We start from the raw sequence: 14,160 nt of genomic DNA, 5'->3' as shown, positions 1-14,160 counted from the left end.
GTCATTAGAACTTCTTAGAAAGAGTGTCGAATAAATACTCTTGTTTAGTATAAGCTTTCAGTATGAGATAGTTTGTATAGTCAGTAATTCAGTTTAGCGGTCAAACATATAAGATCCTATGGTTTTCCATATTTCCATCTAGTCATACTATTTGAAGTCTCATGAATATGGCTATTCTATGAGGAAAAATATTCACACCCCTGCAACTTTTGAATTTTCGCTTAGTTCAGTTCATGCATCAATTTTAGATTTTAGATATTCAGTCATAATTCAGTTCGTAAGAGTCCTGTGCATCATTTCAGTCTTTTCTTAGTATTTCAGTCAATTCAGTATCATTCGGGGGACGAACTATCCCAAGGGGGAGATGTTGTAACAACCTTGAGTTTTCATGTACTAAATCTCTCAACTTTTCTTCACGAAACCAGATCTATCCAGAGGTAGTGGTTACTCATAAGTTGACTCTCTCATTTATATCTCATTCATATACTCACCTTTATGTCATTGTATTCATTCACAAATCAATTCAGTTAGTCACCATGTTTGAGACTCAGTTTAAGGTAAAAAGTTTCCCCAGATTTCCTCTTTTCCATTCTCAGTTCTATCTTTATATAATCAGTTTCATGATAATTCGTGCATTCACAGATCAGTTTAGTCATGTATTCATGTTTTGAGTAATATGAAGTTTAATACGTAATCTCAGACCCTCAATATTCTCAGTCTAGCAAATCTCATTCGAGGACAAATGTTTTCAAGGGGGAGATATTGTAATATCCCGTACGCTCTAAGCTAGAAAACAAACAGTTGTTCCTACATGTGAAAATCTCTAATCTCATAATCCATATTTGGGTGCATTTCTTATGGCCATTAGCCAAGTGAGAAGAGGGCTTATGATATGTAAAACATGTTCATAAGAGTCACTTAGAGTAATGCGAGCTAAGAGCTTTCGAATTGACCAAGTGTTGGTGGTTGATTTCACAAGGGTCATATTTTAATGAGTATAACTTGAATTACAGGTGGAATTTGGAAGATTAAAACACACCAAATTGTAGATAATTGAATCAGCTTTCCAACAATACTAATTTGTCCTAAATTCGATACCCGAGTGAAAAGTTATAGCATTTTTCATATGAGGTAGTAAGTTGCCGCGATTACACCACTCGGCAGTGCCTATAGCGGTGGAACCAATACCACTCAGCGGTAAACCTCAAAATTGGGATTGTCCAAAAAAAGTAGTTCACTGCTATTATCCCACTCGGCAGTGCCTATAGCGGTGGAACCAATACCGCTCAGCGGAATGCCTCAAAATCAAAATTCTGCTGAGACTTTTACTTTTCCAGGGATAGTTTGGTCTTTTCTCATGGCCCCAATCCATGAAAAGAAATATGGGATTAAATCCCCCAAAAGCACATTTGGTCATCTTTTATTCAAATTCTTTCAATTTAAAACCATTCTCTCTCAAGAACAAACTCTAGCCCTTTAAAGATTCAAGCTCAAGTTCAAGAAAACCACTAAGAACCTTCTAGATTTCATCAATTAAGGTATGTTAAATGTTCATTCATGGTTTCCTTTCACCCATGGAGTCCAATAATCCAATTTCAAATTCAAAGTTATGATTTTTTACAAGTTATTGTGATTTAAACCATGAATCCCCATGAATTTTGATTCTATATCATGTTTACATGTAATTGTTATTGTCATTAAACCCTACATATTAGAATGATATTGTTCCCTGAGTTAAATCTTAATGGGTGATTTTAGTAGTGAAATCATTCTACTACTACATGTTAAAAACTATTCCCATACTTAAGCCATGCATTGCAAGTGTTTGATGAAATACCTCAAAGAATGAGTTTTGAATATTGACTAAATGCCATGTCCTCAAAGTTTAAGTATGATCTTGTTGTTATTGCTATCGAGTCATGGGGGTTATGAATACCCAAAAACTTAGTTGTTTATAGAATTTCAGTAGTTACAAAATAGTTCACATAAACCATAATCATATTCAGCCAGTTAGCCATCATGATCAGCTACTTGTCCAGTTAACCTTAGCTCAATCTCGTAATCAGCGTCAGTTCAGTTAGGAGTAGGATTCAGCACGAGCTGATACTAGATTAGCCAAGAACACACAAAACACACACTCAAAATAGTCCACAAGTTCAAGAGAACCAAGGACCCTTTGAGTGACCCCTCTCGGATTCAAGATCAACAACAAGAACTCAATGTAATGTGGTGGTTAACACTAATTTCCAGCCAACATCCAGACTAAATTAACAATATAAGACAAGAACAACAATGTAACAACAAGAATAAAGCTACGGGTTCATTAACAACAACAATAAAACCAACGGATTCAACAAGATACAAGATAAATAGTTAGACCAAATGAAGGGACAATCTTAAGAACCCAAGAATTGTTACACTCTTAGACCCTTGCGGATGTCACCACGATTGGTGTGCTTTTATTTCTTGCCTTTATCTCTTATTATGTCTATTGGGGTTTCATACCCATTAGTGATTATATGCCTTGATGAATTGATATTGATTATTATGTGCCTTGTTATTAGATTCATGATTATGTTACTACTCTGTGGTTTATTTCTTTTAGTAGTGGATGGAGTAGATCTATATTGATGCTGTCCCCTTATGGGTGTAGTTTGGGTTCGAGTCCCATTTATCTAGGCATATTAGTCCTGTTGTGGCCCTTGAGTGGTACATGATATTGATGTTCATTTTGATACTACCTGTTCAGTATAATGATTTTGATATTGATGTTGCTACTACTACCATTGCATAAGGTTACTGATATTACTTGATGTAATTGATTCATGTTAGGTAGCTGTATAGACTAGTGTTATCTAGCTAGACTATCATTTTCTTATGTTATTATTTGGTGGCTTGAGTAGATATTGCTCGATTTGATGATTTCTTTCCCCTAGCACGTCGAGGTTGATTTTTTCCCTCTCTGTTAGCTATGTTAGATTGATTTGGGGATATATTATGATATCAAAGGTAGGTTGATTTTTTTTGGCTCTGTTATGATTCTAGGGTCGGTTATTTAGTTGTATCACCCGTTTTGAGTTTGGAATCCTTAGACTTGCCTTTTGGGTTGCGAAGGTTTTCGCCTTGGCTATTTTTTTGTATATATCCCTTGTGTGAGATTGACTAGTTTAAGGTCTATTCTTCGTTTGTGGCTATTTCTTTGTACGATAGAAATTTTGATATTGATATTGAGATGTTGTGGATTTATCTTTTAGATTTATGGGGTTCGTTCTCTTGTGATGGTTTATCCTTGTTATTAGTGTAGAGATTGGATACTCCTTTTGTTATTGGGATACGGTTTTGTTTAGTAGAGTTAGATGGTTAGAGGCAGGTAGTCTTTCCTGTGATCGCTTCATGAGTTGGCAAGTTGGAAATTCTTTATCTTGATTTGTTTATTTCGTGATGATGGTTTTTTACTTTGACCTTGATTTCGATATTGGTATTTTTTTCTTCTATAATGAGATTGTGGGGGTGGATTTGGGAAATTCTTATTTCAGCATTTGTTTGGCCTAGTGAGGTTTGGTGGAGTGTTTCTCCTTGATGATATATGCCTATGGTTATTCTTTGCTGAGATGGAGTGTTATAGTGATTAGTTGTTAGTTAGATATGAGATTGGTATGATTTATCTCGGATATGTTAGATTTGGATACTAGAGTTGGTTTGAGATAGTTGACATTGATAAAGCCTTATTGGCTCAGTTTTTTATTTGACGCCATGGAATGGCGATTTAAAAGTATGATAGATTTAGAACATTAATGCCTGCCCATTCTTAGTTTTGGTTTAGATATTTGATACCGAGTGATTTAGCCCTGGTATGTACATTTCAGCTTGATGTTGTTAACCCTGCGTGCAACTTTTGTTTTAGACCTCTCTTTGTTTATATTTCATTTATAGGTTGGTTAAGCCTACTTCATGATTTCCTATTTGATCTTCTTGACGTCGGTTGGATTATAGTTGATAAGTGTTCAGATGATAGCCCATGGGCCCCATATTGGTTATTTCAGTTTTGACCTTGAGTTTCAGTTTTCTTTGTGAATTTTGGATGATTTACTCAATCTGAGTAATATACTCGAGTTGGATTCAGTATGACATCATTTTCGGTGGATGAGATATCATGGAGTGAAATATTCAGTGATGAGTAGTTGCACCTTGGATTTTAAGATCTCAGTTTGATTTTTATTTGGACTGGTTGTAGCTTTGACATGGATTGGATTCCTTGGTTATCTCTATTGTGAGCCCAGACAACGCCTTATGAGTTTGTTCTCTTGTTTTTCGTATGGACTTTCAGCAGATCAACTTCAGTTCTTTGAGTTCTCTGGGATGAGAACTCTTTTGTCACCTATGGTCCAAACCCCCTAGTAAGTCGAAGTTGACTATTGATGATGCATTTTCTATCTGAAGCAAGTTAAGGACACGTTTCCAGATCAAAGAGAGAAGTATATTACGTTTCTTCAGATTATGATAAATTTTAAGAATAGAAGGTTTGCAACTATAATTTGCTTATTGTTATTAATTTCTATCATAATTTGGTAATTTATGTGGGACTAAGTCTTTAAATATTCCTCACAGAATTGATACTACTGGTGTCATATCAATACTGAAAGAATTGTTTAAAGGGCATCCCAACTTACTTCGTGGATTAAATCCTTTCTTGCCCGAGGGTTATGAAATTTTAATCCTCAATGAAGATGAGAAGAAAGCGAACTACTATGAACAAGCATTAAGTTTTGTGGGAAAAATAAAGGTTACATTTCTATTATCTTACAATTTTAATAATAAGAAGTATGACTTGTTCTTCTTTAAAAACCTTTAGCCCTGACCTACTCTCATATAACTTTTTACAGGAGCGTCTAGGAAATGACCATGAGTACACATCCTTCCTAGATATTATGCGCAAGTATGGGAAGGAGTGCAATGACGTCAAAAAAATTGTACCATAAGGTGATAAAATATTTATAATCTGATACCTATATATTATAGACGATCTTAATGTTCTTGTTTATTATTACTGTTTCCTTATTCCTGTAGATTACCACACTTTTCAATGACTATCCAGATTTGCTAAAGGAGTTCACTAGATTCTTCTTGCCAGATGATTCAGTTACTACTAATCTGTTGTCTAATTTGGACGACGATAGAACATCCGTGAATTGAAAGGTAGCACTTCTCTCGTGCCATTTTGTTCAAATTTACAACGTTGCATGTATATTTAATTAAAAAATATATATTTCAAATTATTTTATTGAAAACTTGAATTGTTGTATCTAATTATTCATCATTTGTTTTTATCGAGCCCTACATTGGTTGCTAGATACTAAACTTTGACCATTTGTGAGGTATTTTAGTTTTTTCTTCATTTTTTGTTTTTGGTTAATAAATCAGTGTTTTTATCGAGCCCTACATTGGTTGCTAGATACTAAACTTTGACCATTTGTGAGGTATTTTAGTTTTTTCTTCATCTTTTGTTTTTGGTTAATAAATCATTAGAGATATATTATGTTTTGTATTATTTGTGCATATGTTAAGGATCCTAGTATTATCAAATCTCATCATAGTGGTGTAAAATAGGCTATAAGAATATAACTTATCCAATCCAACGATGTTTGGGATAATATGTTCATTTATTAACTTGATCCATTTCAACACACGTCGTGAAAAAAATAGGCAATTATATAGCCCAAATTAACCCACGAGAGATCTAGCCAAATTATTTCCAAAAAATATTTTTGTTATTTGATATTAAAAAATGATCAGATATCAATAATTTTTTTATCTATTAATTTAATTTATTTTAATTCACCTAAATTCAGCGGGATTCACTCATTTGACATATCCACTCACTTGAGTAATATAAGGACCATTAGACTTTAGATCACATAAAATGTAGTGAAAAATGTGACCGCATAACCTTCACGTCATTTGAAGTGGATTGCGGTGGCTTCAAACTTATCACTTAACCAAAAAGTTCAATTTCATTTGGTGAAAACTTTTTAAATAGACTTCATAAAGTCATTTAGTTTATAATTCTAGAGTAATTAGTATATATAATCCAATATAATCTAAGACGTCGCAAAAATTGATGTAAATTATTAATCACATAATTTTTTTTTCTATTTGAGGTAAATTATTAATTACAAATTTATTACTTAACTCAAAATATTACAAAAGAACTAATTGCACTTTGTGGAATTCTCATAATTCATTATTAAAATCTAATGGCCTTAAATAGAACGGTATGGAGAACGGGTATTAGGAAAGAAGGTTAGTAGGATAGGAGCGTTCTCTTGCTTTTCTAGGGTCTAAACTTGTTGGTGCTTATCGTTGTACTAACCGTATTATTGTAGTTCTTGCTTGTGATATCTATCATAAAAATAGTTGATTGTTGTCCTTTGATTGTTCTACTATTTTATTGTTATTCTTGTTTCTTTCTTGCAAACTTCAAATTGCTTCTCCATTTCCTTCTTCTTTGTACTTAAAATTGTTGAACTTAAACTAAGAGTCTTTTGAAAATAGGCTCTTGCTCCACAAGTAGTGATGAGGACTACATACGCTCTGCCCTTTCCAGATCTCACTTGTGGGACTTTTACTTGGTATGTTATTGTTGTTGTCATTAATATAACCTAGAGTTATGCAACATAACCTAGCATAATTTAATTTTCAATCAGAAGAATTGTAAAGTATAATTTAGATTATAATCTTGTTGATATAATTTCATTACATCTTGAGATTTCAAATGGACAAAAAAATGAATTTTATATATATGAAAGAAAAGAACCAATGTTCAACAAAAAACTCCTCAATTTAATGTATGTTCTTTTACAAGTAATTTTTCTTTAACGATGAAAAACTGAATTGTATGCAATAATTTTACAATGAGGAGAATAGTTTCAAAATCTAAATTTACAACATAGTCTTAGTGTTTTGTTACATAAACTAATACGAATACATAGATATTGATGAGAAGAGATCTGAAACGTGTGACAGCTAAACTATACAGGGTTCTTATCTCCCCCTCTCCCCAATTCATTTTTTATGTATTTTTATGTTGACATGGTTGCCAAGTCAACACAAGAAAAGCATAAAAATACTCTATTGGTAGGCAATTACGTCAGCAAAAAGAAGGACAAATATATAAAAAAAAAAGAATGAGTTTAGGAGGATAATAAAATCCTCATAAAATTTATGTGTCATAGTAACGTCGTGTATAGTTTAGAAGATACTTGTGTCTTATCACAATTTATTACAACATTAACATAACCATCGTATTTTAGGGTACAGGTTCTATATATGATAATTTTATAATGATGAGCATAATTTTAGAATATGATGCTTAACGATTTTAATATTTTGTAGCATATAATGCAAACGTACACAGATACGTAATGTTGGTGAAAAAAGATCATACCACATATTTCTTTTCCATTTGGAGATGAATTACGTTGACTGTATATTAATAACTTAACCAAAAATGTTAACAAAATATCAAATGCTCTTTTTTGGAATATTATTAAGTGTAAACAACATAAATCTCAATACTTTACTACCTAATTATTCTCTCTCCGTACTTTTATAATAATTATATAAAATCTCAGATATGATACATTAGTTAACGTCATGATACATTAGTTTATGATACATTAATAAATCTTTAATTATAGTTAAAAACGAAAAGAAATGGTAATTAAGCTTACAGTTGAGCAATTAATGCGCTTAATTAAAGAAATTGTTGTTTAAATTACCTAATATACGTCTTTTAATAACTTATGATAACAAATATCATAAATTTTCCTATTATGTAAAAACTAATGATATATGGTATTATGATAACAAATATCTCATTTAATAACATTGAGTTCATGATATACTACAATTCATGACACATTACATTTATTTGTGGTTACTAATACATTATTATATTTTTTTCTTAATACTTTATATGTGTAAAAATTATCTGATACATTATATTAAAAGCTAAATATCTTATGATACGTTACTTTATATGCAAATACAACAATATTATATTTACTATTGTATTGTTAATTTAAGTTTCTGATACATTAAATTATTTTGGTTGAGATACATCACTGTAATTAAGTTTGCATTATACTTGACTTATTTTTGAAAATATCTGATACATTATATAATTTACATTAAGATATAAAACTACAATTAGCTCATATGATACATTGTTGAAGAGTAAAATATCTTTTGATGCATAGTAATCTAATAGATGGACGAAAATTAATTTATAGAAATTGTAAAACAATCAAAAGTTTTGCTTAAATATCATAGCTATTTTGTCGAGAAAGTTTTAATATTTCAATTTATTTTCACGAAAATCAATGTCTTCATATCATAACGAAATGGTGGAAATTAAAAAAGAAAATGGTGAAAAGATGGAGTTGTTAGATCTAATTGAGTAGTAGATGAGAACATGGTGAAAATTCAAAAGAAAATTAATGTAAGTTGTAACTTGAATGTTGAAGTAGAAGATGAAGATGAGAATATGGTGGAAATTCAAAATGGGTGAGTTGAAAAAATCGTGGGATATATTTTCTAATTTTTGGGCTTGGTTTGCGGCACAATGAAGGGATGTGGGTGAGTATTTTTAGATGTATCATAAAAGAGGCAACTATTTTGAGTAAAAAGGAATTTTTGTAATTAGTTTAGTTGAATGAGATTTTAGGTAGTAATAAAAACTTAAGGTGTGGTTATAAGTAATTTTATCTATTAATAAATCTTATAAATGTAATCAAACGTAACCTGGAGTAATATAGTATGATCTAAAATAGTCTAAGTATTTATTATGAAAAGTGATAAGTATAATGTAATCAAATGTAACCTAGAGTAATATAGTATGATCTAAAATAGTCTAATTATTTATTATGAAAACTGATAAGTATAGTTTTAAAAATTTTAAATATTCAACGACATCTTAGTGTTCAATCAACATGATTCCAGTTATCTCAAATTTGCAAATATATAAAAGAACTTATGTTTGGTATAAATAAAAAAATATTCAATTATTGTATAAATGGGGCATTTTGAGTAATTTTTTTTAATTAATATATTTTGTGATAAACATATATAATAAATTTATAGTGACAATTTCTTTGCATAAATCAAATATATGTATATTAATTATTCAAACACATTTGTTTGTATTGTGTAAGTAGTACCTATGAATTTTAAAAATTTGGACTCATTAATGAATTTCAAAATATGCATCTGTCATTAAAATTTAGCCTATTTCAATATTATACCTTTTTTACATAGCGATCAATTTTTTTTTGAGATTATGTATATATGCATAGTCTGATATTGAAAATACATATTTTATACAAAGCATAAGATACAACAGTAATATTTTTTTTTCTCAATTCATTTTTTCACTTCACCTATTTACCTTTTAATTATTTATTTCTCAAACTTTTGTATGTGTGTTATAGTTCTTCCAAGTCCAAGAGAAGGGAAAGAGAAAAGGGAAAAAGTAGAGATAAATGAATTCAAAGAAGATTTTTATTATCTAAACTATTGATTTAATTTTTTGTCGATAGATCTGTTAAAAATTTCTCATTTTCTTTTTCAGAAGACGTTAAGAGGTGAGTTCTTTTAGAGAACGGGGTATGTTTAATTGTTATTCCTTTGACTTGTCCATTGTAAAACTTGTTGCGGAATTTGCTTTTCTATTTTTGCAGCATGAAGCGATTGAGAGATGAGTCAAATGATAAGCAATTATTTGATTCTTTTCATGGAGAATCGTAAGCTCTTTGCTTTCTGTTTATTTTTCTATCTTTGGTAATTTGTATGTACATGACTTGTTTTGATTTTTTTTTCCTTGAATTTGTTGAATTATTGGTAAATTAATGATTTTTAGATGTTATATGTTGTGTGGTGTGTATGACTTTATGATTTTTTATGTACATGACTTTGTGCTATTTTTCATTTTCTGTCATATCTAACAAATTAGCATACGTCTTATTATTTTTATTTTTATTTTCTACCACTAAGAATTATCAGGCACAAACGAAGATAAAGATAGTCTTTGCCCATGTTGCGTTTGTATGAGTGTGTCTTATTGCTTTTTGTTTGTCTGTTAATTCAATTTTAGAAAAAAAAAATTATAACATTGTAATAGAACCACTATTTATTTGATTATATCAATCGTTTCAAGGAATTTATCAATTTTGAATAAACTTTCAAAAACTTACAAGCAAAATGAATGTAAGTGTGACTTAACACTATTAGAATTTGAGCTCTGATCTTCCATAATTTCACCCACTTTATTCATGGTTACACTACTCCCTTTATTTTGAAGCAATGTATTTGAGTGGCTACATATGACTATGATTCTCATGTATTTTCTTATTTTTCTCAAATGAATTAGCTATGATCAATCAGAAGTTTGCAAAAGTAGTTTGGGCAGAAGAGGAGGTGGCAGCCGCAGAACTGGCAATAATTGCGCAGGTGCTAGTGAACAAGCAATCAGTTTTATGAATAAAATAAAAAGTGACATTTCTATTACCTTACGGTTTAATAATAAAAGCCTATCTTTTGCTTCAGTAAAAAACTTTACTCTTTAACTTTCTTGCTTATAACTTCTTGCAGAAACATTTAGGGAATGATTATGAGTACAAATCGTTCCTAGATATGATTCTCTTGTATGGAAATGAGGGAAAGGACGTTAAAGAGATTTACAATGAGGTGATAATATTTGTAATTTGGATACATAGATATTATAGAGGAACTTCATCATATTTTCTTGTTACTATTATTTTTTTGTATGTGTAGGTTTCCAATCTTCTTAATGACCATCCAGATTGCTAGATGAGTTCATTAGATTCTTGCCATATTCAACTACTGCCAATTCGTTGGATCATGTCGTTATTATCAATCAGAAAGGTTGAATGTTAAACTATTCTTTGCTAGAAAATGCTTACAGATGTCTCATAGTTTCTTTCTGGTTGTTTCACTTCAGTTTTGGTAAATTTGTTCGTATGCATTTGTTTTTAGCACAGTGTTGCTGAGTTTGGTAAGTATTCTTTTTAATAAGATTTGCTTGATCTTGTCAGATACATATCTTAAAGAGTTCACTTTCTGTGAAAAGGCAAAAAAAAAGACTACAAAGTCTAACTGATTATCAGGCATTCTTAAAATGACTCCATATTTATAGTACAGAAAGAATTACAAGAAACAAGTTACAAAATTTGGTACGTCTATCATGCAATTAATCAAGCTTTGTTATTCCAATACAACATTAATTTTTATTAATAATTTCGCTATCTGTGGTTTGCTTGGCTTCTCTGTATTCAGTATTAGATTCATTTTTTGCTAAACATATCCTCTCTTTTGACCACAAAAAAGATCTTGTTCTTATTGTATTTTATGGTACTAATGTCTTTGAAATGATGAACAAGTCTTGATTTTTTTTTAGCATCATCAATTTGAAAGCAAGAATGATACTCATTTCAGATTGCTGATACACTTGAAAAACATCCTGATCTTATAGAGGAATTCAATACATTCATAGAGCATCATGAATAAGTTGGTAAGTCTTGAAATTAATTTCATGATAGAAAATTTGTTGTGCTACATATGTATATATGTGATTCCATATTGATCGATTAATGCTTTTGCAATTGAATTTCTTGCAAGTGAAACGACTAAGGGGAATGAAGGGAATACCAATTCCAAGTTAGTAAAGGAAGAAGTGAAAGACAAAGATAGGTGTAAAACTGAGGCTCCTTCAACTTATCAAATAAAAGAAGAAAATAAGGTTCCTCCACAGAGAATTAAGTTTGAAGAAGCTATCATCTTTGTGAAGAAACTGAAGGTTATTTTCTTGTCTTCTGATTATTAATTTCGATAATAATTATCTTTTTTTTCTTTTTTACTTGTTATTATCGACATGCATTGTACGTATATTTCATAACAGTCAGTACTATAAAATAATGAGGTTCTTTAATTAATTAAAAAGGCTAGACAATGAAGTTTTCAAGAATTATATAATCATTATTATAATTTTATTCGATATGAAATGCACATATGAAAGGTAAGAGTTTTAATTGTTGAGGTTATCACTTCGTGCAGAAATATTTTCAAAACGATGATCATTTGTTCAAATCCTTCTTTGACAATTTGAAGATTTACATGGAGGTCCACAAGAGCATCTATGAAGTCTACCATAAGGTGATAACCCATTTTTAATTTGGATGCATAAATAGTACAGTATGTAAGTTGCCAAACTTCTCGATGATAATCGTGTTTTAATTTGTGACCATCTTCATTTTTGTAATATATAGGTTGCTAAACTTCTCAATGGTCATCCAGATTTGCTTGAAGAATTCACACAACTCTTTGCAGATTCTTCAGCTATTGGCATCCTTAAGCAATATCTTTATTAGTAACCATCCTCTTTAGTTCCTTATAACGATGTTATCTCCCATGACTAAAGCTTGCAAATTATGAATTCTAATTGATATATTTTTCAAAGAACTTTTGGGAAGATTGGTGTTGCTTGGAATTCTTTGTGCTGTTTTAATTTTTAATTAGTAGAGATTCAGTTTGATTAGAAATTAAAAATTACTAATGGTTTCTTGAATAATATCATCTTTCCCTCTAGCAAATCATGACCCATCCTTTTATTTTCTTCATTTGTAATTGTTCATAATACATGAAAAGAGATGCAACTGAATCAAGGGTAATTGTTCCAATTCTTTGACTGCTAATTGAGGCTACTAAGAATAGTCCAAGATTTTATCAGTGTGTGTGGATTGTTGTTAACCATGATATTGTATTGTTAGTTTAGATATCATGTTTGTTTTGATTGTTCGTTAACTTTTATTGTATCTTATCGTTAAGTTTCATCATTAGGTAACGACAAAAAGTCTCATTTTATGTAACAATCGATTTGGTGGGATCGCGTCGTTACTTTATGAGATAATGCATCAAAACCCCCCTGAACTTGTCCCGATAACTTAGTTTAGCACTTAAAATTTACAAATAATTATTTACCCCCCTTAACATCTTTAAAGTGAATTAATTTCAACTCTAATGTTGACATGATATTTTTTAAAAAAGGAAAAGAAAAAAATGCATGGTTTTTTATTTTTTATTTTTTTATTTTTAAAACGCCTACTAAAGTTCTTATTTTTAATATTTATTTATATATAATATTTATATATATATATATATATATATATATATATATTTATATATATTTTACTTATATATATATATATAATATTTTAAAAATACTTTATTTACGTGGCTCCGACGTGGCGCTGAGGTGGCACTCACGTGTCAGCGAGTGTGATTCACTTTCCCTCATGAGAGTTGTATTATATATTAAGGGTTGGAATTAATTCACTTTAAAGATGTTAAGGGGGGTAAATAATTATTCATAAAGTGTAAGTGCTAAACTAAGTCGTCGGGACAAGTTTAGGAGGTTTTGATGCAATATATTTTTTCTCGTTTTACCTAACTTATTAGTTAATAATCATATTTTATTTCATATCCTACTTTTCTAGTATGTTTATCCTTTAAAATTATTGATGTATGGCATTATACAATGATGAAAAACGATAAAATCAATCTAAATGTTGTATTCATTAAAACAATATACATTAAAATATAATAAAATACATTATGAAACAATAATGGGTGTTCATATTGTTAGTGTGCAGTGAGCAATAGTAATCAACTTACATTTTATAGTTTATTTGGTGTATAGTTGTGTACAATTTCTTATAAGGTATATAGCTCCTTTTTTTTCACCATTTAACTATAATCGAAGCAAAGTAAATAACACGTAATAAGAAAATTAAAAAATATGATAGTGCATGCATAATAATAATACTCATATGAGATATTAGACAACTGTCTAGGAGTAAATTATGGTAAAAAAGATTGCTCACTTTCATTTGAATTGACTTCATCTTCTTCGGCTTGAAAGCAAAATTAACATACTCAATTAACATCAATATCAATCATGATTAATAATGATTATCTTTTTTATTGCAATGAAAAATTATTTGATATCAAATAATTATCAATTAGTTTATTTTCAATATGGGCAGTAATAGCTTTTCATTCAATATCCATTACATACACTAAAAAGGT

At 30.0% G+C, this 14,160-nt stretch overlaps 1 protein-coding gene across 1 annotated transcript; it reads left to right on the top strand.

Annotated features, from left to right (window-relative positions):
• The first annotated feature begins 3,753 nt into the window (after window positions 1–3,753).
• LOC107844162 (paired amphipathic helix protein Sin3-like 4) lies at window positions 3,754–12,443 on the top strand. Its single transcript, XM_047397604.1, has 12 exons — window positions 3,754–3,772; window positions 4,235–4,383; window positions 4,441–4,520; window positions 4,609–4,783; window positions 4,884–4,970; window positions 5,068–5,184; window positions 9,629–9,641; window positions 10,427–10,506; window positions 10,648–10,743; window positions 11,708–11,872; window positions 12,130–12,228; window positions 12,342–12,443. The coding sequence occupies exons 1-12, from the start codon at window positions 3,754–3,756 to the stop codon at window positions 12,441–12,443; spliced, it is 1,182 nt and encodes a 393-aa protein (XP_047253560.1).
• Window positions 12,444–14,160: the final 1,717 nt, after the last annotated feature.

This window comes from Capsicum annuum, chromosome 10, assembly GCF_002878395.1.
Source record: "Capsicum annuum cultivar UCD-10X-F1 chromosome 10, UCD10Xv1.1, whole genome shotgun sequence".
Classification (NCBI taxonomy): Eukaryota; Viridiplantae; Streptophyta; class Magnoliopsida; order Solanales; family Solanaceae; genus Capsicum; species Capsicum annuum.
Note: the sequence above shows the minus strand (reverse complement) of the source record. Positions and strands in the feature narration are given on the sequence as shown.